Here is a 27,304-nt window from a genome sequence, read left to right as displayed (position 1 = left end):
ATATTGAAATACTACTCTTGAAAAAAAAACCATTGTCTGTTTCAATCCAAATCTTATTATATTGAAGGATTGTTTTGTTTGGGATTTACAAAGCTTTTTTCTTCCTTAATTTCCTTAGAAAATTAGGGGGCAGAATCATCCTTGTACACAATCACAAATGTGGTTGTGATTACCTTCTGTCTCCTAGCAGGCTTTGCAGCTCATACTGAAACACTGCCTTGGAGGGAATGATGTTCCTGGGGACACAGTACACTGCATGAACTCTCAACATTTTCCTGTAGTTTATATTATTTTATTTTAACTGAAAACAGACTGTTGATGGTTTTCCTAGCCACAGCAAAATGGCCTGCTGTTGGCATCATCAAAGGAAATGGACAGTGTCTTTTACACTTAATTTGATTTCATTATTTTTGTTAAACAGAGCAAAAATTAAACTCATCTAACAACTTACAGGGTACGGGAATGAGGTGAGACATGCCTCATAAATTCTGAGGATTTAGAATTTGCTCCTTAGAAAACCTAATTTAGCTGGTATAAGGGTGGTGGTAAAGCTTGATCAACCCCTGTGTCCAAATATTTTTAGTGCAGCAATAGTTTTTATGTCCATATTCTCCAGTGCCCAGAACATAGCTGCACTCCAGGATGTGGCTAGAGGAGTTGTACACAATGCTCAATTACACTGGAAAATACCATCATTGATATCATTACCTAGCTGTGTGGGAGTGTGTGGAAGAGGTGTGGTAGGATCCTCATAGTAACTCCAGTGCATTATTATTCCTAATTTTACAACTGGGGGTAATTGAGATTTACAAGGTTTGGATAATTTCTGCAAGATGAGAAATAAAGCAGGTTAGTTGAAGCCAAAATTCAACTTTCTCCTTTTTTCTTACACCATTTGGTTGATGTGATAATGTTTCTTTGTTGATTTTCAAAATACATCTCTCTCTTTCCCTTACGAGGGTGTGTGTATCAGGAAAGCTAGCGCCGTGCTTTTTTTTTGAGCATCATCTTACCCAAAGTACACAGAATAATATTTAGCATGAAAGAAGTGCTTTGTGTATAAGCTGTCCCATGGTACCCATAGGGGATTTTTTCCAGGACACTCCATGGATGCCTCAATTTGTGGACAGTCAAATCCTTTATAGATAATGGCATAGTATTCATATAGAACCTATTCAGTACTCCTGTATAGTTTAGCTCATAATATATAATACAATGTAAATGCTAAATAAATAGTTATAATATTATATTCATTAGGGAATATAACAAGAAAAGTCAGTACATGTTTAGTACAAGGGAAACAGTTTTTTGAATATGTTTGATTGTGATATGTTGACTCCTCAGCTGAGACCACAGCACAAGTACAGATGTTGAGTGCATTTGTTGAACAGATACATGTCTTTATCAAGCTACAAATGGAGTTTGAAATTGATTTGAGCAGACTGTCAGAAAATTAAGATGAGAGTTTATTCTTTACATGGCAACAGGTAAAATTCAGATTAATGATTTGTAGATATGTCTTTAATTATTTTCTGTCTTACAACTAAACAACTAGAGTAATTTAGTTCTGAAAATGCATAGTGAGAGACACAGGAAAATTTTGGAGAACTTTACCTCTATTCAGGAAAGCAGCCTAGATTAGCTAAAAATCTCAGGAATTGCTTTGCTAGGGCATTATTTTAAGATAGTTGAACATAAGTTAATTCTTACTCTGAGTGCAAATTCAGGAAATTTTTTTTTTAAAAGAGCTCTTTTCATCAGGAAAAATGAGATATGCTTTTGCCTAAATATAAATGTTTAGTCAAAAATTATGTGTATACACAGTATATATTCATACTTGCATATATGCATATATATGTATAAGCTTTGTGTTTATGGGCTTTATAGGATATACTTGTCAACTTGAGATTATTTTGAAGCTTTCTTCTCCTTGCATATTCAAGTGGAATTTCTAAACTTTTGGAAATGGTCAAATTGATAGAAAATCACAATTTATAATCTCTCAGATTTTATTTGAATTAACTGATTTTAGGCAACTCAGTTACCCTGGGGATAAGAGACTGGGACTGGAATTTTATATCGCTGATCAGTGAGTCACTGGTTGTCAGGACAGGTTGGTTTAAGACTGGCAGTGACAGGACAGACATTCTCACAGTAAACATCATCCATAAGTATAGAGAATTCTGTAGGAAATAATGAATTAATTTCAGAAATTCTGTTTCATTCAATGAAGGAAACACTTCATTGAAAATTTAATGCATTCAAATAAAATCACTAAAAGGCACAAACGTTTTATTATCCACAAGTTTTCATCCATTGCTATAAAATACAACAGTTTTGAGGAGTTAGAGTACTACCATAATAGAATATACTTGTGATAAAAGTATTATATATACCAACACACACTTCAATATAAATTTGACAAAAAATTCATGATGTTTTTAATTACTTAAATTTTAATTAAACATTTATAGTTGAGAATTGTTATTAATATATTATCAGAATACTTAAAATCTGATTTGTTGAATTTAATTCTTATAAACTTTATTCTTAAAAGCAGGGTGATAGTTACATTATCATCATCATTCACAGGGGGTCATATACCACTGCATTGTGTGTGCATAATGCAGAAGAAGACTTAAAACTTGACTGACTGATTTGAAAACTTGGGACAGAGACAGTGACCAAGGATTAATAAAATTACCATATGACTAGTGTTTTAAAGAAGTGAATTTTAAACTTTCCCCGAAAGATGAATGAGTTGGCCAAGTAAAGGGAGTAGGAAAAAGAAGGTATCCTTTGTTTTAGAAAAAGCAAAAATAATAATAGACTGGAAATTTACCAAGAGAAAATTAGATGAACAAGACTGATAATGTGACTACAATTCAGTGACAGAAGGAAAAAACTGGAGAAGGCTCTAATGGCCACTGTTCAGGACCCTGTAGGCCAGTTAAAGGCGTTTGCCTTTATCCTAAAAGCATTGGTAAGTAATTGAAACATTGTAAGTGGGTGACAGATATGAATGAATGAGTCAAGATCAGTACATTTTAAAAGAAAGATTTCAGTTACTGAATAAAATAATATGACCTGCAAAAGAACTTCTTAGCATTTGCAACTCTTCAATCTTTTCCTGCAAACCTTTTCCAAATCAATTCTCAAGGCCAACACATTTAAAAAAAAAAAGACAAAAAAACAGAATCTGGTTTCCACATTCCTCCCTTTCTCCTGCTTCCTTAGGGGAGGACAATTTTCTGGTGCCTGTGGGCTTCCTTGTCTCCTGGAAGCCTGCAATCTGTGTGAAGATGCGTTCCTCAAGAAGGTGCCACACTCTAGAGAACTTCAAGGCTTTATACACAGAGCAGTGGACATTTGCCACACCGTGTGCCTCTGACACAAAGTCTGCAAATATATTTGCTGAAAGCTTCAGCACCAGTATTGTGTGAGAGCCCTAGCACCTCCTCATTTCTTGGCATACAAATCTAAAAGAAGTCTCACAGGTTCACTTTTACTTCGCAACTGTGTTATGCCTTCCTGTCAGTGTTCCAGATTTCAGTGAGACACTACAACCTCCAGAGGAGAGAAGTGCACAGGCTCTCACTCAGTGGATATTAGATGTAATACCTGTACTGAGAGAAAACACTTTTAAGCACTTTACATCTGCTAATTTAATCCTCATTGTCATAGGTACATAGGATATACAATATTGATGGCTGTGACATAATTTTGCTTATTTATTGAAAAGTATACAGACACAGAGAGAAATAGTAGAAATGGATAAATAAGTGTCATATGCTATGTACACTCATGGAATTATGCTCAAATAATTTAAAATATAAAGAAAAGTTTTTTCAACCAGATTTGAATGATATGGATTGTGCTAATGCTTGAATCAAATCTTGAAGGTGAGACTAAAATTAGCTCAAAAAGACTACGGAAGGAAAGAAAGGTGTTTCATACAGAGGAAGGCATGAAACAGTGGAGAGGCGTGAGACCGTGGAACAGATTAGTAGGTATGAAGTAACAATAAATGATGCTGAAGAAGGGCATTTGTGGCAGCTGATGTGAGAGGGGCTAGAAAGTGCTATACGCTATTATTGATTTGGGTTATCGTGTAAAATGAAGATGACTTTGTGGTTAATCATATAGAAGAAGAAGAAGAAGAAGAAAATGAACCCAGCATTTCACCTCTGAGAGACTATTCTGACTGTTGTGCAGAAAAAGCACAAAACGGAGTTTGGGGGGAAAGGTGTGGCATGTTTCAAAGAGAGATGAAGGAGGTCCAATCTCTGGATGACATAAGGTGGCTATGACGACTAGCACACTGTCATCCACCTACGTGCAATATGTCCTTATGGAGTGGATGGACAGATGGATAGATTGATAAATTTTTGTCATTTTAGGACTGTGGATCAAACCTGGAGGTGCTCTATCACTGAGCTACATATCTCACCTTTTTCAATTTTTATTTCAAGATAGGGTCTTCCTAAATTGATTTCATTGGTGGGGCTCAAAAGTGATCCTTCTGTCTCAACTGCCATTGGTGCTGGAATTACAGGCATGTGTCACTGTGCATGATGATAATTTTTAAAAGTAAAGTTTAGCCAGTTTGTCTTTGCTATGGTTTGAACTCTTATTTTCCACCAAATATTTATATTTCAAAAGTGAAAGTAGGTAGAAATCTGAAAGATATAGGAATAGGCAGATACTTCAAGAACAAAACCCAAACTGCAGGGGAAACACTTTAAAGAATCAACAGCTGGGTTCTCATCCTGTTAAAATGCTCTTGTAAATCAAAAGAAATCACCATTAGAGTGAAAAAAAAAACCCATGGAGTGAGAAAAATTTTAGCTAACTCTCCCTCAGACAAAGGACATATACACAGAACATATAAAAAAATTGGAAAAAAATCAGAGCCCCCAAATTCAAAGACCCAATCCAAAAATGAGCACCTGAGATGAATATGCACTTCTCAGATGAAGAAACACAAAAAGCAAATAAATACATGAAAAAATGTTCAGCATCATTGTTCATTTGAGAAGTGCAAATTAAAACAACACTGGTATTCCATCTCACCCCAGAAAGAATGGCTATTATCACGTAATCTACCATCAACAAATGCTGGAGGGGCTGTGGGGAAAAAGGAACCCTTCTCCACTATTGGTGGGAGTGTAGACTGGTATAACCACTTATGAAAGAGAACAGGGGACCTTGTTTGCCTTTTCATTATGTGAGGACATCGTGAGAAAGTGTCACCTATAAATCAAGAAATAAACCAACACCAGCCCCTGACTCTACCAACATCATGATCACAGACTTTCTATCCCCCAAAACTGTGAGAAATAAATTCCTGTTGTTTATAAGCCTTCTCAGTTTATGTTAGTTTGTTATAGCAGCTCGAACCTACTAAAACAGTCTTGTACCTTAAAATACATTACATGTTACAACATCAGAACAAACTTGTTTGTTTATTCTAATTATCTTTTCAACATGAAGTATAATTGAGAACTTGCTAATTAGTGGTAAATTATACACACTTAATGGCAATATTGTCCTCAAGGGAACAAAAGTGGTTTTTGAGAAAGCAAGTTTAAATATATATATATATATATATATATATATATATATAAATTTCCCAGCCACTGGGGGAGTTTGGACTGGCACCCCATGGTTATTGTGGGTTATGCATTAGTCTGGGTCACCATCAGCTAGCCACCCTGGGAACTCAGACGGATGGCCCATGCTCTGCTGACATTGTGAGTTGTGCCTGAATTCAGGGTGACATTACACAGCCTCCAGGGGAACTTGGACTGGTGCTCCTCACCACACGGGCATTATGGATTACCCCTGAAGCTCCGGAAGCCCTGGAAGCCCTCTGTCATCTGCCTGGGGAATTCAGACAGATGTTTCAATTTCATTTTTTTTTCTTGGTTTTTTTTTTTTTTTTTCCAGTACCAGGAATTGAACTCACAACATTGCTCTAGCCAGGCAGATGCTGTGCCTCTGAGCTAAATCCCCAGCCCCAGATGTTTCAGTTTTGTACTGACACTGTCACTTGTGACTGAGGCCCTGAAGAAACCAGTATGTCCCATTAGCTGCCTGAGGACCCTGATCCGGCACTGCACATTCCACCAACATTGTGGGTCAGCCTGAGGCCCAGGAGTCCTCAGTCAACTGCCTGGGGACCCTGGTCCTGAAGGCCAGTGCTCCGTTGCCATCAGGGTACTCATGTAAGCTGTGCATGCCATCATGGGGTAAGCCTTACAACCAGGAAACCTAGGGGCCCTAGAGACCTTCTGGTGAGCTGCCTGGAGAGGGTGAGGCCCAGCATTTCACCTCTGATGGCCACAATGGCAAGACAAAGGACCAAAATGCAATCTCAGAACTCCACCCCAACCAGAACAAGTCCAGGAGACATCAGCATAGGAGAATTCAGAAGTCATATCCCTTAAATCTCTGAAATAATCACAACTGAAGTAAAGAAATGACTCCATAAGGCCATGAAAGAAATTGGTTCAGAAATAATCTCTCAGGTAAAAAATAAAATGACAGCAATAATGAAAGAATTGGTCAGAACATCTAAAGAGGACATATGTAAAAAAATAGATGAGCATAGAAGAATAACAGAAACATTAAATGAACAATATAGGAAAGAACTAGAATGTATGAAACAGATTCATACAGATATCCAGGAAATCAAAATTTCCATCAAAAGCTGGAAAAACCACTTGAATAAAGCCAAAGATAGACTTTCAGATCCTGAAAACAGCACTGTAGCTAGCAATCATGAAAGGAAAGATCTCTTAAAAAATACAAGGAATCAGGAAATAACAATTCAACAGCTGCAAGATGGTGCAAAGAGAAACAATGTAAGAGAGATAGGTATAAACAAAACAGCACAAGTCAACACAAATGACATAAGAAGACTATTTGCAGAAGTAATAGCAGAAAATTTCCAAAATATGGAAAAAAGAATCTGCCATACAGTAAGTGAGGCATATAGAACTCCAACAAGCTGTAACCAAAATAAAACCACACTGAGAAATATAATAATCAAGATCACAGAAATCCAGAAAAAGGATAGAATATTGAAAGTTGTTAGAGAAAAGAAACAGATCATCTATAAAGGAAAACCCATCAGAATCATGGCAGATTTCTCAACACAACCATCAAATCAAGAGGAGCTTAGAGTGAAGTATTCCAGGTCCTAAAACAAAACAACTTCCAACCTGAGTGTTGTATCCTGCAAAACTATTCTTCAAAATTACTGGCAAAATAAAATTCATCCATGACAAAGAACAACTGAAGAACTTCATCAGTGCCAAACCAACCCTGCAAAAAGTACTAAAATATACTCTAGAAAGAGATAAAAGTGACAACAATTTCAAGAAAAACAATAGAAAGGAACCACCTAGCAGAGAAAGCAATTAAACAGAGTAAAAGTAGGAAATCAACAAGTAAATAACATGACAAAGACAAGACAACACATAACAGTCAAGAACCATTAATGTAAACAGCCTCAATTCACCAATCAAAAGAAGCAGAATAGCAGAGTGGATCAAGAAATGAAATCCAACAATATGCTGTATATAAGAAGCATATTTAACTCAAAAAGAAATTCATAGACTGAAAGTCAAAGGTTGGAAAACAATTCTCCATGTGATGGGAACTCAGAAAAAAACAGGGGTAGCTATTCTGATTGCAGATGTTGCAAACTTCAAACCAAGAATGATAAAAAGAAATAAAGAAGGTCACTACATGCTTGATAGAGGAAAACTTCAAAAGAAGAGATACCAATAATAAGTATGTTTGCAGTCAATATGGGGACAACCAACTATATAAGACAAACCTTAATAGACATGAAAAACCAAATAACTAATAACACTATTTTAATGGGGGACCTTAACACCCATTGAAACAAAGATAGGTCAACAAAAAAAAGATAGGTTGAACAAAAAATCAGCTAAGAAATAGAACTGAATAAATCTTGTGAACAAATGGACTTAATAGATATTTGCAAAGTGCTCCACCCCACAATATTAGAATATACATTCTTCTCAGCTGCACATGGGAAGTTCTCTAAAATAGACCACATACCAGTCCATAGAACATGCTTACCTAAATGCAAAGGAATTGAAATTATCCCATGCATACTATCTGACCATAGTGCAATGAAATTGGAAATTAATGACAAAAGGAACCACAAAAACTCCATAAACACATGGATGTTAAATAACAGCCTCCTGAACAACCAGTGAGTCACAGATGAAATTAAAGAAGAAGTTAAACAGTATCTATGAACAAATGAAAATGTAAATACAACTTACCAGAATCTGTGGGATGCACTGAAAGGGATGTTCATAGTGATAAACTCACACATGAGGAAAACAGAACAAGAACAAATAAATAGCTTAAGGCTGCACCTCAAAATTTTAGAAAAAGAACAAGTCAAGCCCAAAGCTCAAAGAAGTGAGGAAATCATAAAAATCAGGGGAGATATTACTGCACTTGAGGTGAAGAAAACACTACAAAGGATTAATGAATCAAAGAGTTGGTTCACTGAAAGAGTAAAGTTGATAAATCCCTAGCCAACCTTATCAAAAAAAGGAAAGAAAAAACTCAAATTCATGCAATAATGAATAAACAGGGTGAAATCACTACAGATCCTATAGAAATTCAGTAGATTATCAGTACATACTTTGAAAATCTTTACTTCCATAGAATGGAAAATACAGAAGAAAAGGACAGATCCTTAGATAAATATGAATTAGCAAAGCTGAATTAAGAAAAAATAAAAATCCTGAATAACCCAATATCAATTATTATAATGGAAAATATGATTAAAAACCTACCAACAAAGAAAAGCCCAGGTCCTGATGGATTCACTGCCAAATTCTACAAAAAGTTCAGAGATTTAATGCCAGTTCTTCTCAAATTCTTCAATTGAAAAGGAAGCAATTCTCCCTAACTCATTTCTGGAGGCAAGTATTATACTGATCCCCAAAGGATAGAGAGACCCAACAAAAAAAGAGAACTGCAGGTCAATCTCCCTAATGAACATAGAGGCAAAGATAGTCAATAAAATTTAAGCAAACAGAATTCAGCAAATTATCAAGATGATAATACACCATGACCAAGTTGGATTCATCAAAGAGATGCAGGGATGGTTCAATATATGCAAATCAATTAATGTAATACACCATATTAGCAAAGCCACAGACAAAAACCACATGATCACCTCAATAGATGCAGGAAAAGATTTTGATAAAGTCCAGCACTCATTTGTGATAATACCCAGGCCAGGGATATAGCTCGGTGGTATAAGCACCTCCCTGGTAAGCACAAGTTCCTGAGTTCAATTCCTGATACAAAAAAAAAAAGACTAAAATGATAAAAAAAAACCCACAGAAAATAGGTATAGATGGTCTTTACTTCAATCTGATCAAAGCCATCTATGACAAACCAACAGCCAACATTACACTGAATGGACAAAAACCGAATGCTTTCAGTTTAAAATCAGGAGCAAAGATGTCCACTGTCAGCACTCCTATTCAACATAGTTAGGGAAGTATTAGCTAAAGCAATTAGACAAGAGATAGAAATAAAAGGAATAAGGATAGGAAAGGAAGAAGTCAAAAATATTATTCACGATGACATGATACTCTACACGGAAGACTCCCCAAACTCTACCATATAACTCCTAGAATTAATAAACAAATTCAGTAGTGTAGCTCAATACAAACTCAACACTCAAAAATCAATCATATGCCTCTATACAAACAACAAACACACTGAGAGAGAAATTAAGGAAACCATACCTTTCACCATAGCATCCAAAAAATTGAAATATGTAAGAATCAATCTAACTAAAGAAGTAAAAGACATGTACAATGAAAACTATAGTATTCTGAAAAAAGAACTCAAAGAGGATTTCAGTAAATGCAAAGATATTCCTTGCTCATGGATAGGAAGAAGCAACATTGTGAAAATCGCTATACTACTAAAATTGTTGTATAGATGCAATGAAATTCCAGTTAAAATACCATTAGCGTACCTCATAGATATAGAGAAAATATTCCTAAAATTCATCTGGAACCAGAAGAGATCCAGAATAGCAAATGCAATCCTGTGCAACAAAGACAAGTCTGGTGGCACCATGATTCCTGAGTTGAAATTACACAGGCCACAGTGATAAAATCAGCATGGTATTGGCAAAAAGATAGACCTGAGGATCAATGGAACAGACTGGAAGAAACAGACACAACCAAAAACACACTCAACCACCTAATCTTTGATAAAGGGGCCAATCAAACTCACTGGAAGAATGATAGCCTCTTTAATAAATGGTGCTGGAAAAATTGGTTCACCATATGCCAAAGACAGAATGTAGACCCATGTCAATCATCATACATCAAACTCAAATCAAAATGGATCAAAGATTTAAATATTAAAACAGAAACACTAAATCTACTGGAAGAGAAAGTTGGTAAAAGTCTCAAAGACATAGGGGTAGGCAGAGAGTTCATGAACAAAAATCAAACTGCGCAGGAAATACTTCAAAGATTCAACAACTGGATCTCATCTTATTGAAAAGTTTTTGCATATCTACAGAATTCACCAATAGAGTGAAAAGAAAAGTCACAAATTGGGAATAAATTTAGCCAACTGTCCCTCAGACAAAGGACTTCTATCTAGAACATATAAAGAACTAAAAAAAAATCACCCCCCCAAATTTAAAGACCCAATCCAAAAATGGGCATCTGAGATGAATACACACTTCTCACATGAAGAAATACAAATGGCAAATAAATACATGAAAAAATGTTCAACATCATTAGTCATTCAAGAAATGCAAATTAAACCATACTGAGATTCTGTCTCACCCCAAAAAGAATGGCTATCATCAAGAAATCAACCAATAACAAATGCTGGAGAGGCTGTGGAGGAAAAGGAACATTTACTTCTCCACTGCTAGTGGGAGAGTAGACTGGTGCAACCCCTGTGGAGATCACTTTGGATATTTCTTAGTAAAGTAGGACTAGAGGTCCTCTTCAACCCAGCTATTTCCCTTTTGGGTATTTTTTGAGAAAAACTACAAACATCATAACACAGTGATATATGTGCACCCATATTTATAGCTGCTTAATTTGTAATAGCTAAATCATGGAAGCAACCCAAATGCCCATCAACTGACAGATGAATAAAAAAGATGTGGTATTTTTACATAATGGAATATTACTCAGCTATAAAGAAAGATAAACTTGAGGCTTTCATAGGTAAATGAACACAGCTAGAGTTCATACTCCTAAGTGAAATAAATCAGACCCACATTTGTGTATTGTACTGTCTCACTAGTAGGAACATGAAGGATAAATAAAATCTGAAAGGTATAATAGATATTGTGAACGGGAAAGAAACTGCTCAAAGTTTAGGAACAACTGCGATGAAGGGAAAGCGAAAAAGAAACAAGGGAAACTATGTATGTGTGTGTGTGTGTGAATATACATTATATATACACACATATATACATATATATGCATATATATGTATTTATTTGTCCTATGTATGTATATACATATATATACACACATATATATGCACACAAGATAGCTGAGTCATACTGCTAACTTCTATTGCTTTATTGAAAGGAGAATTTAATGTTTAATAGATCAGTCTTGCATGCCTATATTTGTCTAACTTAGCAACCAATTTGAAGATAGCAATATATAATACAACAACAATTGTTAATTTCCTATCATCTTGTCTGAAATTCTGTATTGCTTCTATTGTTTGGGCTTTGTTTTGTTTATGTCTGTTTGTTTGTTAGTGTGTTTTTGTTCTTTATCTTTAAAAAATATATATAATATCTCAAATTTCTTTATATGTATATATCTCAGATTATATAATATATAACATATATACAGAAATATAAGTACATACTGTATATAGAAACATATATGCAATACACCTGTGGTATTAAAATTAAGGAGGGGAGGGTGATAAATAGGAAAAATATTTTAAAATGTCCTTTGGGGAGAAATAATGAAAATGCTACAACAAATAAATGTTTAGTGGCATTTGCTAGATTTAATCCAAAATAATGACTTTTTGTTTAACATAATTCTACTTAACACTGTCTAAGTATCTGACAGCCAACAGGGCATACTTGCTTGATTTGTTTTTGGTATCATATTGACTTTAGGAAACTATGTCTGCAGAGAAAATAGAAATATTCCCATGACTCAGAGAAAAAAAAATATTCTTTTTTCTTTTTGAGACAAGGTTTTGCTATGCATTTCAGGCTGGCCTTGAACTCATTCTGTAGCTCAGGCTGGCCTCGAACTCACAACAATCCTCTGGCCTCAGCTTCCCAAGTGCTGGGATTACAGGAGTGTGCCACCATGCCTAGCCGTGATATTTTAAGTGTAATTGTCACATTTTATCTAAGGACTTCAAACCATTTCAAATAAATGTTTCATCAATCCTCAGAGCAATCTGTTTTCTAGACAAAACAGAAAAGAGTGCTCTTGTGTTCTCTTAATCTCTCTCCATGGGAATAACAATTAATTGTTCTAAATTTAAAGCCAGACATTTTAATCTCAGAGCTGTATCTATGATTGTCATGGTTCTAAAGTTGAGATTTGGTAGCTCAGAAAATTCCAGTGACCTGTTACTCAAGAGATCTACTGAACAACACTCAGTTAAGGTAAATACAGAATCGTAGTGGTCCCATAATCACTCTTTTCTGTTATCTCTCTCCTCTTAAGGTACTCTGCCTGTTTAAAAAAGATTCTTCTCAGATTTTTCTAAAACACAAATGTAATGCTGCGGTCTCAACAGAGTGACTTCACCTGCTCTGGCAGATGTAGAAGAGAAAGAAATAGAACTCAAATATGCTTGGTTGTGCATACACACTGCTTCAACATCTGGCTGTCTAATGAACTTGAGCACACTCTATTTGTACTCCAAGGGGACAGATTTTTCATTTTAAGGTAGAATTCTCTTCCACTACTATTTCTGTGAGAGCCAAATTTCCCCACCTGCCAGTGTGTTTTCTGAAGTCACTGAGCCTTTTAGATCCATGCTGCACTTAGACTCTATTGTGATTTCTCTAGCTACCAGGAAATTATGTATGTTGAAAAATATGAATCAGAATTTTTAAGGCATTAGCATTAGGATTAGTGTAGTCCAACTACAGTTGATGCAGTTTTGGTCAGACAGGTTGCGTGCCTGTAGGAATTCTTTCTGATATCCGGGAGAATGTCCATGTATTGAATTCCATGCTTCAGTGCCATTCAGCTTGAATGGTCTCACTCTTTCCTTCATTTTCATGACTGTGTATGCTCCTGATTGTCCTTCTTTTTCTCACTTTATTGAATCTACTTTTCTGCCCATCTCTTACATACTGCTGCCATTCAGATTCTCTCTTCTCCCTCCACAAAATCTTTCCAGGTGATCTTCTCCACCATTTTCTTCTGCATATGGCAGCTACTGACCAACTTTCTGCCCTTTTTCCTTCCTTATTTACAAAAGCTTGTTTCTATTTTTTCTTCTGTTCTGTTTTTTTCTTTTCCCTTTCTTCCTTTCTCCCTCCCCTTCCCTTGTTCCCTTCCCATTTGAGCATTTTCTTCCTATAGCGCAATTTTTATTATACATTTGATCCTTATTTACCCTTTCAGTTTCTCATAACAGGTAAACAATGCAATGTTTAAATGTGTGTCTGATTTATTTAATTTAAGAGTAAGGTTTCAAGATGCATTTACCTAGGAATGCCTCAAGTTTACAATTCTTTATGGCAGAGTAGTATTCCATTGTATAAAAAAAAACCCACATCTTCTTTCTCTATTCAACACAGATGGGCATTTGAGCTGTTTCCCAGATTATGCTATTATAAATTGTGCTGATATAAACATGGGTGTGTATATATTGCTGTGTATGACGCTTTTACTTCTTTCAGGCAGACACAAAGCAGGGGAATAGCAGGGTCAAGTGGAACCGCTAGTTTCAGTTTTCTGAGGAATCTCCATACTGATTTCCATAGTGGTTGTACCAATCTACATTCCAACCAGCAGTGCAGAAAGGTCTTTTTTCCCCACAACCCCACCAGAAGTTGTTACTGTTTTATTTCTTGATAGTAGTCATATTTTGGGGGATGAAAAGGAATCTCAGTGTTGTTTTAATTTGCATTTCCCAAATGACCAGTGATGTCAAACATTTTTAATGTTTATATGCTGCTTGCAATTATGCATCTGAGAAGGTTCACTTCAGATGCCCACTTTTGGATTGGGTCCTGACATTTGAGTATTTGAATTTTTGAGTTCTTTTTATATTCTAGATACTTACCCTACGAGAAGCAATTGGCAAAATTTTTTTCCCACTTTGTGGGTTGTCTTTTCACTCTATTGGTGGTTTCTTTTGCTGTGCCAGAGCTTTTTAGTAAAATGAGATCCCAGTTGTTGATTCTTTGTAATATTTTCCATGGGATTGGGAATTTGTTCACAGTCTTTGCCCATATTGGTGTCATCAAGAGTTCTACCTATTCTGTCTTTCAACATTTTTAGTATTTCTGTTTTAATATTTAGATCTTTGATCCCTTTCAATTTTAGTTTAGGCATGGTGATATATATGGGTCTAAGATTAGTCTTCAACATGTGGAAAGCTAATATTCCCTGCAGTATTTATTAAAGAGGCTATATTTCTTCTGGTAAAAATGTTTGGCCCCTTTGTCAAGGATGAAGTGACTGAGCCAATTTGGAGTTGTTTTTGCATCTTTTCTAATCTTCAGTCTGCTTTTTTTTTTCCCTGAGTATGATGCTGTTTTTGCCATGGTAGATGTGTAGTATAATTTCAAGTCAGGAATTATGACGCACTCTCCCTTGCCTTTGTTACACACAATTGCTTTCACTATTCTAGAAAATTTACAAACAAAGAAAAGTCCAGGTCCTGACAGCTTCAGTGCTGGATTCTACAAGAAATTTAAAGATCTTTAAATTTAAAGATCTAACTTCTCAAACTGTTTAATGAAATTGAAAGGGAAGCACTACTCCCAAACTCATTCCTGGAAGCAAAAAATTGTCTGATACCAATATTAGAGAAGGAGCCAACCAAAAGAGAACTATAGTCAATCTCGCTAATGAATATAGACACAAAAATCCTCAGTAAGATACTGGCAAATCGAATGTAGCAAAACATCCAGAAGATTATACACCATGACCAACTAGGATTATCTCAAGAATGCGGTGATGGCTCAACTGCAAATCAATAAGTATAATCCACCATATCAGCAGAACCAAAGACAAAAGTCACATGATCATCTTAATAAATTCAGAAAAAGCATTTGAAAAAGTCCAACAACATTTAGGACAAAAACCCTATGGAAAATTGGATTAAATGGTCTTTATCTTAGTCTGATAAAAGCCATCTATACCAAATCAACATCCAATATCATATTAAATGGTCAAAAACTGAAAGCTCTCACTGTAAAACTAGGAACAAGACAAGGATACCCACTGTCACCACTTCGACTCAATATAGTCCTAGAAACATTAGCCAGGGCAATTAAATAAGAGAAGAAATAAAAGAATAGGGATAGCAAAAGGAAGAAGTCAAATTATCATTATTTGCAGATGACATGATACTCTATATAGAAGGCCCCCAAAACTCCACCAAAAGACTTCTAGATTTATTAACCAAACTCAGTAGTGTAACTAAATACATAGTCAACACTGAAAAAGCAATAGCATTCTCATACACGAATAGGAAACTCACTGTGAGAGAAATTGTGGAAACAATGCCTTTCACGATAACATCAAAAAAATGGAAAAGTTTAGGAGTCAATATAACAAATGAAGTAAAATAACTTTACACTGCAAACTATAGTACTCTGAAAAAGGAGATCAAAGAGGCTATCAGAAAATTAAAAGATACCCCTTGTTCCTGGAGAAGAAGGACCAACATAATGAAAATGACCATACTTCCAAAAAATTTATATAGATTTAATGTAATCCCGATCAAAATACTAATAATATACCTCACAGAATTAGAGAAAAGAATCCAATGGGATCATTTGGAACCATTTTTAAGTTTTAAGAAACTTCCATATTGCTTTCCTTAATGGCTGTATTATTTAAATTCCCAGCATGGTGTGCAAGTGCTCATTTTCTCCACATGCTTGCCAGTGCTTGCTACCTTTTGCCTGTGTGTGTGTGTGTGTGTGTTCAGTGGAGTTTGAATCTAGGGCCTCGCACAAGCCAAGCAAGTGACCTACCTCCACTCAGCCATTCTCACTGCAGTGAGGTGATAATTGGTTGTAGTTTTTATTTTCACTTTCTTCATGATTAGTAATTTTGAGCATATCTTCATATATGTACTGGTCATTATGTCTTCTGTTCAGAAATGTTTCTTTAGGTCTATTCTCTATTTTTAAGCAGATTATTTGTCTTTTTGCTGTGAATCTGTGTTTCTTATATGTTTTTTATGTTAACACTTTGTCAGTTGTAAGTTTTGTAAAAGTCTCTTCCTATTCTTTAGGTTATTTCTTTGCTCTGTTGATTGTTTTGGCTGTGCAGAAGCTTCTTAGTTTGATGTGATTTCATTTGTCTGTTGTTTGCTTTTGAAAAACAAATCATGATAAGGATCTCATTTGCAAAAATTGTTGTCTGTTGTAATGTCTTGAAGTTCTTTTCCTATAAAAAACTTCTAGTTTCATGGTTTCAGGTCTTACATTTAGGTCTTTAATCTATCTTTAGGTAATATTTGTAACGGTCAAGAGAAAGAAATAGAAATTCATTCTTTTACATGTTGTTATCCAATCTTCCCAACACCATTTTTGAAAGAATCTTCTTTATCCAATACATATCCTTAGTGCCTTTCCTCAAGGTCAGTGGTTAGAGATACACAAATTTACTTGTAGGCTTCTTTTTTCTTCCTTGGTCTATGTGTCCCCCTCCCAGTATTATGGATGCAGTTAGAGACCATACTTATAAGTGAAATAAATCAGACCCACATGTGTAAACATCACATTGTCTCCCTAGTGTAAGAATGTAAAAGAATAAATAAAATCTGAAAAATAGACCTTGTGTGAAAGGGAAAGAAACTGCTCAAAAGGAAAGAGAAACTGGGATGAGGGAAAGGAGAAAAGAAAGAAAAAAGGAAGTGAAAAAAATGTGTATATAGAGATATATACACACAAGATAGCTAAGACAATTGTACTACTAATTTCTAATGGTTTATTGAAAGGAACAGTTAATGCTGAATTATTTGATCAATCTTGCATGCTTATATCTGGTAATCTGAGCAACTACTTTTAAGATAACAATATATAATGCAATAACCATTGTTAATTTCCTATCATCCTTTTTTTTTGAATTCTGTATCATTTTATTGTTTCTGTGTTGTCTTGGTTTTGTTATTTTGTTTTGTTCCTCTTTTTTTTTTTTTTTTTTTTTTTGGTTTTTTGGTTTTTCTCTGGTACCGGGAACTGAACTCACGACCTTGCGCTTGTTTTGTTCCTCTTTAAATTAAAAAAAAAAATTTAAAAATAACAAAACCAATATTGTGCTGTTTTGACTATTATAACTTTATAATACTGCATATTTTAAGTAGTGTAATGCCTTCTGTTTTGTTATTTTTGTTCAAAATGGCTTTGGGCATCTTTGGGGTGTGTATGTGTGTATGTGTTTGGTTTTATATAATTTTCACAAGTATATTGTTATTTTGTAGGGATTGCATTGAATCCATAGATTTCTTTGGATGGTATGAAGTACTGATTTTTCTAATCCATGAATAATGTGGATTAGTTTTTCTCTGTGTGTGTGCACTTCAATTTCTTTCTTCAGTATTTTCTAATTTTCACTAAAAAGATCTGCTATGTCTCATATGTGGATAACCCTATAAATCCTCATACTATCATAAGTGGAACTTTGGGAAGGTGATTATTATATACTTACAGCTAACTTTAGGAGGTGGGGCCTGATCTGAAGAGATAAATCACTGTTAGTGTGACCCAGAAGGTTATATCTCTCTTCCTGGGTCTTCCCTTGATCCAGCCTGTTCCTGTCCATGCCACCATGAGCAGCTTTTTCCACTATGCCCCTCTGCCATGCTGTCCTTGGAGCCAGCTGACTATGGACCGAAACATGAGCCAAAACAAACTTCTCCTTTGCATCGCAGGTGTCAGGTATTGTGTCTGAGACACAATATTGTGAAAAAGACACGATCTTTCACCTCTTTGAATAAATTCATTCCAAAGTATTTTTGTAGCTATTGGAAATGATATTAGTTTCTTTCTTTTTTGAGACAATTAGCTATTGATGTATATATATGTATATATGTATATATAAACACTATTAGATTTCTACATTAATTCTGTATCCCACAACTTTATTCAATTATTTTACTAATTCTACTTTTGAGGGGTGGAAGCTTAGGAGTTTTTTCTCTATAATATGCTTTAATCTAAAAACGTGACAAGTTATTTCCTCTTTTCCAATTTGTACGTTCTTCATTTCATTCTCTTCCTGACTGCACTAACACCTCTGTTATTCTTGACCCTGGACTTGCACTGTCATTTATTTATATATAGTAAGGACAAGCTATTATTTCTAAGTCATAAATCAATTACAATTTTGTGCTGGTTAACAGCTATCAGTTGCTAGACACTTCTCAAGGCCCTCTACCATCTAATTCTTTCTTCTCTCCAACAGTTTTCCAAATCTCCTTAGAATTTGTTGTATAACTTCTTGGAGACCCTTGAACTCATCATTCTCTTCTCCTTCTCACCCTCTATCATCCCTCCTCCTTCATGTCTTCCAAGAATTAATGTTCACATGTATTTCCATCTCGTCTTGTTAATGCGCTATCATACCTCTGGCCTCAGGTTATTTGTGCTCTTATTTTGGAAACGTGCCTTCCTGCCCAAGTCAAGCTTTAGTAGGTTTCACATCAATGTACTGTCACAAAATACTGCACATCATTCTGTTTGTCTGCATTCCCTGCTGCTGCCATTGGTTCTGTCAATGAGTGAAGAAATGGCATTTTCTCTATCTGAAAATGCATCCTCTTTCATTCCCTATTCTCACCTTTATCTAGCTAAGCTTCGTAATGCACTGCCTTTCAACACAGACAGCATTCTTCTGGAACATTTTCCCTGACTTCCCAGGCTACCAGATGATGCTTTTCTATCCTCTCACTGGAACGAATGAGCTTTTATAGTGAAAGTCGAGACACACCCTCCTCCTCTCAACTGTCTAAAAGCCTCACATTTTGCCAAGAGTAAGCCTACCATGCCCTACAGAAGCCACCCCATTTTCTTATTATCTCTCTGACTTCATCTTTGACTACTCTTGTGTTCCTTTAGACATGCTACCCTTTTACAGTTGGGGCGGTAGCTGGGATGCTTTTCCTAGATCCTCATGTGACTGACTTTCTTTTTTTTTCAAATCTTTCCACAAATGTCCTCTTGTTGATGAGGCCTACTAAATCATTCTATTTTTTATTCATGCATAATAGTTCTGCAGAACTGTTGCGTTTCATTTTGTCATGTTCATGCATGCATACAACATACTTTCCTCATTTCTCCCCATTACCCATTTTCCTCTTTTCTCTCCCTCCCCAGTCCCTCCTCTTTTCTAGTGGTCTCTGATAGTTTCCTTTCTATGTTTATATCATCGTTACTTTTAAATTTTAAAATTAATTTTCAAGATTTTTTTGTTTGAGAGAAGACATGTGATATTTATTTTCTGAGTCTGACTTAACACTTCACTTAGTACAATGATCTCCATTTCCATCATTTCTTCTTACAAGACGTCATTCTTCTTGTATATGTATATATGTATGGGAATGTGTGCCACATTTTCCTTATCTGCTCCCCTTTTGATGTACACCTAGGCTGTTTCTGTAGCTTAGCTATTATGAACTGTGCAGTAGGAAATATAGTAAACCAGCCTCATTTAAATTGCAATGTGCATTGCTCCTCCCCAGCTATGCACTCCTACTCCTCCTTTCTTTGCTCCTTTTTTACAGTTCTTATTAATCCTTTTGGTCCAGCCTTATAGTTTACTTATGATTATCATTTACTTTCTGTTGCTCCTTATGAGAATGTAGCTCATACGAGCAGATATTTTTCTGTTTTGTTCCTTTAAATGTTCCAAGTGCCTAAATCCGACTGCAGCTGAATAGGTGCACTTAGATGTGGATTTGAAAGGAAGAGCACTGACTGTATTCTAGTACCATCGTTTTCCTTGCCTACTTCCCGGGAAACAAACTGTGAACTTCTTCAAGTTGGGGATGTTTGCTGTTTTGTCTTTTTGTAACATTTTAACACCTTTCCTGAAAATAATGCATTTATAGTAAATGTTTACTTAAGTTGTATGTATTCACCTCGGAGCTCACCACCCCATGAGTGTGCAGAGCCAAGCTAGAATACAAAGGAGACATGTTGCTTTCTTAGTGGGAAAGCTTCCTTACAAGTTATCACAATGTCTAAAATTTCCAAAGATGAAGACTCTGCTCCGGTAGAGTGGCCGCAAAGGCTAAGAATTCACCGTTGTACATTTAACCTTTTTCCCTCATCTGTGCTTATTTTTGGGACATTTATTTTAGTAAATTAGAGAATTTTTAAGCAGTTTTAAAGTTACAGAGCTTGAAAGTTAATATCTTGCCCCCTTTGACTTCTCTTTTTGCTTTCTTTCTCAGAGCTCTTCCTGCCATGATGCAATGGGTCCGCACTCAGAAGCCAGGAGAAAGTGGCATCAATATTGTCACTGCTGATTTTGTAGAACTTGGCGATTTTATCAGCACGGTCATAAAGCTCAACTATGTCTTTGATGAAGGAGAAGCCAACACTTGATAATGCTATTCGGAGTATGTATGAAAAAGATAGAGCAGACTCGTTGTATTAGACATATTACCTATAAACACAGTGATCTTCCTATTCCACTGTCTCTGATGGGATTAGGGCTGGTAGTGGGTGGGAAAAGGGGGAAAATCATTTCTTCAATGATTACAGTCATACTCTGCATTGCTATAAATATTTCATTTTCCATTCCATGAGCAAATTCTACTTCTAGTGTTAGGGATAAAAATAGTGAATTTTGTTTTTCAGGATCAGTCTTTGTAATGTGTAACTCATGAGTGTTTACTTGATTGTGTTTTCTAATTTCAACCTAGGGCTCCCCTACTATTTCCTGTAACTTTCCCGCTCCCTTTCTTGTTCACTCTTTCTAATCAGATGCTGTATGGGACTCCAAATAATTGAATGCCCGACATAATGTGTATTACATTGTTGTACTGAAAATTATTTCTTTTGTGAGACTTGGTATAGTATTCTGTAGTCATCTGCATTTGGCCAGTCATAGCTAACTGTTGGTCATAGAAAATATGCATCAAATCAATCTCCTACATCAGTGATATTGGAGGCCATAATCAGTGATTTTTGTGTTATAGAAAAACAATAGTGTTTCACAGTATTTCTATTTAAGGCAGCTATAACTATAGTGTAAAAAAAGATTGGACGGACTATGAGCATCAACTCCATAGTAAAAAATGAACAGTGGAGTGAGGGTGACGGATGCTGTTTTAATCCAGCACTCTCTCAAATACCAATGCTCTGCAAGTACACAGTAAATGATACATTAGAACTGTGTTAAAATGAGAACCTCTGAAAAGAATTCTTCAAGTTCTCTTGAACAATTTTATTTTTTTCTAGAAAGGAAGGAAAAAGAAAGAAATGAAAGACCTTGCAAGCTAGCTCTCCTACCAAATTGGGGTTTTCAAATATATAGTTCTAAACCTTGGATTCTGAAAACTATTTTTCAAAAAGCTTCAAGTTTCTAACTTGAAGAAAGAGAAAGGATGGCAGAAGAAATTAGAGCAATGTTTCTGAAATTATGTCCACAAAATCACAAGGATCTATAAAATATCTCTAGGAAATTTCTGAAATATCTGTGACTGGGGCAGATTTCTTTAAAAGTGGCATTGACTCATCCGTTCTGCTTTCCACGCTATTGCAGAGACGATATTAAAGCAGAAGACAAAAGTCTCATACACAGTTTTTGTGGCCTAACTTTTGATAACCCAGATGCACAGGAAAGGTCAATAATATCACGGTCCTGAGTGTTGCATTTCCATAGGTGTCCTTATATTTGACAGCTCTGAAACAATCTTGGAAAGAGCACATTATCCCTTACCTATGTGCCTCGCAGGAATATTGTGGGGAATTTATAAAAATCTATAAATTTGCTGAAATTCTTATATTATGAATTATTTTATCTCCATAATTAAGAATAATCACATCTCAATAGCTTGCTGGAAAATAAACTGCGCAAATTTGGACCATACACAAATAAGAGCATACCCATATCTTCAACAGTATAGTCATTATCTGAAAATAGTACTTAGTAGCAATTGCAGAGAGGGAATACAAATTACTTACAATGAAGTCAAGTTTATGAAAAGTGTAATACCTGTGTAGACCAGGTGCCATGAGTGTACACAACAGGTATGTTTTACATTGCAGGTGTGCATATATATATATATTTCTCATACACAGTATCACCATATAGCCACTCCTATATAGTCAGACATCAGTATAGACAAACACAAACAGATATAGGCACAGTACAGATCTTTTCAAATGAAAATAATATTAAATAATTTAATTGTCAGATTGAGCCCCTTCAAAAGGTACAAAAAGGAGATAAAAGCTTTTAAAAATGGGAGTTGCTGATCATACTGAAACAGTTTCATTAAAATATTATAGCTTTTGTTTTAAATATTCACAAAATATAATTGGTTTTTCTTTCCACTTTCCCTTACTTTGTATTTATATTGTCTATCTCTTTTAGCTTCTCTTTACATGCAATTGAAAATGGATCCTTTTTAAAGGATTATGGATTTATCGAAATTTATGTTCTCTAAATGTACTTTTTTTGTTCAAATTTTCTATTAGTCACCCCTCAGGAGGATGTTTAGCCAAGCACAATTGCAATGATACAAGATTTTAACTTACAAATATGATGAAAAAAAAATCTTTCATCGTATTCTTGAAAAATGAATACAATGTACAGATAACTATTTGGTATGTCCTTGAAGTTAGATGCTCTCCTATAGTGTTTGCTTAGGATTAACTCTGTTGTATTTGTCATTTGGGTGCTGTAAAGAACAAACATGATGAAGCATTAGATTGTGCAGTTTCTTAACTTGGGAAAGTTTTTACTGCCATTAGTGATGTGCACGCTGAAACTCTGTTAGACAAAAGCTACTGTATGGTTTTCATGTGGACGTACAGTACCTACAGCAGGCACTGAGAGTAAGCGGACTTGCCTTAATCTCTAAAGGAGGCCAGAGGTAAACATGAACCATGAGAACATTCACTAAAAGAAATGGTTTGTAAAAGGGACTGGTAACAGATTCCCTCCGGCTGTCTCCTGTTTATTGGCCCTGCCCTGGAGCACACTTGAAGCAGACTGCGGGCCTTACATCAAGAAATGGGGTTGAAAAATGGAGATATGCAATCAAAACATGCCCTTAACCTATGATCCTTGGTCTTGGCTGGACATTGTTTTTCCAGATTTAGGAGCACAAGGGCTACAAATAGGTCCCAAGATGGTAGCAGATACATCTTGGTGCACTTTTTATTTGCATGTTCCTTAAGAATCTATGTCATAAGCCTATACAAGGCAAAAAATAAATATACCCTTTACTCAATCGGCAGCAGAAAATCCAAGAAGTAGGTGGAATGAGGGAAAATAAGAAAAAGGCATCTTGTGTTCAACTTAGTTTTCCTGTCAGTAATTTTAGAGGACCTACATGGTGAAATCTTCTCCTGCCAATATTATTTATGTCTCTCTTATTACTACATAATCATAAGAACGTAGGGAATGAGGAGGCATCCTTTAAAAGCCTTAGGATATTCTATATGGTGACCTCAATATTCACTTTCAGCCATACTGGGAAAACTCACTTTTCATGGAGCGCCACCTAACAGTGAATGTATTAGAGCATAAAGTGTTTGGCATGGTGCACCACACACACACACACACACACACAGACACACACACACACACACACACACACTATTCAAGTTTAAACTGAATCTAATCTTCTGACCTGATTTTGATTTTATTGTAATTTTAAGATCAATATATCCTATTTTAGTAGGCATAAACATAATTCAAGTGTTTGACTATTTGAGAGGAGGAAAATCATGAGAAAACCAGTGAAAAGTGAGGCCATCGGAAATAGGAAATGCTTGATAGTAATATGTAATCTAATTACATTGTCAATCACACTTCCTCTAGAGAATTTAAAGTAGATGAGTATAAATTACGAACACATGCATAAGTTCACTTAAAAATTTTCAAGTCCTTGGAGGCTCTGCCTTCTAGGAAGGGTGATGGGCTCAGGATCTCCCCTGTTAAGATTCCAGACTGCAAAGTTGGAAGTCTCAGGAAATGAGTATTTTCAAGAGTTTTTGGTTCTATAGTTTTACAAATATACAGTGACACAGTTTTCTAAGCTTTGGTTGCTCCACCAACCAGAAATTCCCTAGGCAGAGTGTTCACATTTTTAATTGCTAAGAGAAAATAATGCAAAGTGTCCCTCAGGACATGCTAAATAAGATTTTTAAAGCATTTTACTTTACAGCACGTTAGTCGTTTCAGCTGTATTTCAATGACATCATGGTGTAAATGCTGTATTTGCCATAAATTGCTGGTGGCTCTTGTGTTACATACCATTTTAAATAAAGCTCCAAGTTGTTTTCCCAATGACAACGATAAAACGTTGCATAGAATTTGTAAAACGTGTTGACTCTGTTGAAAATTGTGCAGTTTTTATTTTATTTGTGATACTGTTTTGTAGTTATTAGTTCTAAATGTGTATTTGTATGAGTCAAAGTAAGTGCTTGTCAGTGGTGTGTGTTAGTATGTTGTATCTTATCAAAAATCAAACGTATCCTAAAGAAAAAGGGCACATTCTGACTGGCCTTAATTCAATGCTATTTTTAATTATTGTGGCTACAGTTTAGACTTTAAATACATATAGAAATTATGTTTTTTGAAGGATAGCTTTTAAAAATTTTAGAAGATACATACTTTAGAACTCTCCTAAGTTCCCACAAGCAAATTGCATAGCTTGTGGAGCACCTGTGCTTTTCAAAATTATCAAATATCAGTTAGGTTATTAACTTCACAATATGAATAGACTAAATTCACATTTGCTTCCAACAGCTACAGTAAATCAGCACTGGTCAGGTTTTTCTTCCCAAGACGGAGCTTTGTAATGATAAGTGTGTTGTTTTTTGGCTTCAGTAGTAGGTTTTCCATGAAAAATAGTTCCTCTAGAGCCTCACTTTTGAGAACTGAATCATCTAAATACGAACCACGTTGGTTCTGTGAGAGTCCTTGAAACTCCGTCAGCATGAGGTGGTTCCAACACGGCTCCTTTCACAAAACAAGTCACACTTTCTCTGTCTGCCCAGTGTGTAGTCTAACAATAGAAAACTCATGACTAACTCAGGAATTCACGCAGGTGGCCATGCTTGAAGTAAAAACTCTGTCATCTTCTTTGGACTTCTTATTTTCTACATTTCAAATACTCCTTTTTCCAAATTGTCAAATAAAATATAGAACACTAGTGAAATTCAAATTTCAGATAAATTATAGTTTTAGAGAATCCCCTTTATATTTCATAAGACACACACAAAATATTATTGTTTATATGAAATTCAAAGGTGAATCCTGTATATATCCTGTATTTTCCCTAAATCTGACAATCCTACTTCTATTTCTTCTTTATCTTTTTTTCAGCTGAGCTACCTATGAGAGTAAGCTCTACCTCATCTTGTATATTTCTATGTTAATATGTTTCATGAAAATCTACAGTCATAATACCCCTTATGAAGGAAAAGTATTGGTCTATGGCAGGCCCCACAAATTCTTTATGAAGAATCAAAGGAAAAACACGTGGGATAATCAAGCAAGTATCTTCATTAGATTAATTCTGTCACATTAATTTCCCTTCAGTGGCCTGTTTTGAGGCCGAGTTGCTCCACTAATTCCGTAAAGAACATTCCCTACTAATTAGAACAACCAAAAACATGAAAATATTCTTGAAAAGTGATAGTATCTTCTAAACTAGTACCAGGACTTTTTTCTAAAATTCAGTTTTGTTATCTTTCAGAGATAGAACAAACTAATCCATTATCCCCTCTCACCATTAACGTTTTACCAAAAACATATCTGTATAACTGTAGAAAGTTTTACATAAAAAGGAACACTTCACTGTGGGAAGAAGAGTCTGGTGTGCAGATACAACACTGTCAGTTCCTCTTCAGAGCAGCAGGGGAGGTGGTGGGGACTGAATGTGGTCCCTCACATGAAACGGATGACTGATGGGATTGATAAAGCAAATGATAATTAGTAATATTTATTTATTTATTTGTTTGTTTAGAGGAATTGGAAGCCTCAGCATAAAAGCAATGAGCTCTAATGCTGCCTTTTAGAACTATTTGGAGAGAATAAAACCATGTTGGGGGGCTGGGGATTTAGCTCAGCGGCAAAGCGCCTGCCTGGCAAGCGCAAGGTCGTGAGTTCGGTTCCCGGTACCGGAGGGGAAAAAAAAAAAAAAAAAACCATGTTGGAACTCCTGAAATCAAATTTACATGCTGCTGTTGCCAGCCCTGAATCCTTGATACAGTCCGAATGATGGGTGGAGTTTTAGAACATTTTTGGTAGCTACCTCTTGTCTTGAAATTCTTATGAGTGGTATAGACAACCAAACTCCCTTGATGAAACATTTCCATCTCATGATTTCTGCACACATTTGTGTTGATTTGCTTCATTTCTAAAGGATGGGAATCTTCAGAGCTGGTGACATTTCCTTCCTTAGATACTGGAAATTCACCAGAAGGAGACAGACTTGTGCCTTGTTTTTTTAGGATCTAGTCATTGATACTTTAATAAATGTAGTGTAAAGAAAATCCATGCCTACAGTCTGTATAGCAAATGTGAATTTTTGATAAGATTGTGTTCTTAATGTAAAAACAGTTTCTTTGTATCCAGTGAAATTCCTAATAAAGTCCTGGTAGCAACTATCTTTATGGCTTTTTCAAATTTTTATTCACCTATGCTTCATTATAAGCCCCCAATGGAACTTTTAAATAGGACATCTGAAAAAAAATCCTTTTTAAAACCATGAATCATTGTATTAGCATTTCCTCCATGACAAATATATTTGCCACCAATAAAATCAATGGCATTAGTGCTTTCACTACATCATAGCTAGCTATTTCTGATGTCTAATACAC

At 35.5% G+C, this 27,304-nt stretch overlaps 1 protein-coding gene across 1 annotated transcript in view; it reads left to right on the top strand.

The window, feature by feature from the left end:
- The window catches only part of Plcxd3 (phosphatidylinositol-specific phospholipase C, X domain containing 3), a 156,718-nt gene extending 129,627 nt beyond the window's left edge, over window positions 1–27,091 (top strand). Inside the window, exon 3 of the mRNA XM_005386247.2 lies at window positions 20,692–27,091. Within this exon, the coding sequence (XP_005386304.1) occupies window positions 20,692–20,845 (154 nt within the window). The 3' untranslated portion in view covers window positions 20,846–27,091. The remainder of the gene's footprint in view (window positions 1–20,691) is intronic.
- Window positions 27,092–27,304: the final 213 nt, after the last annotated feature.

The sequence above is a fragment of the Chinchilla lanigera genome, unplaced genomic scaffold (assembly GCF_000276665.1).
Source record: "Chinchilla lanigera isolate Chin_1 unplaced genomic scaffold, ChiLan1.0 scaffold00025, whole genome shotgun sequence".
Classification (NCBI taxonomy): domain Eukaryota; kingdom Metazoa; phylum Chordata; class Mammalia; order Rodentia; family Chinchillidae; genus Chinchilla; species Chinchilla lanigera.
The sequence above is the reverse complement of the archived record's forward strand: the minus strand, read 5'-3'. Positions and strand labels throughout refer to the sequence as shown.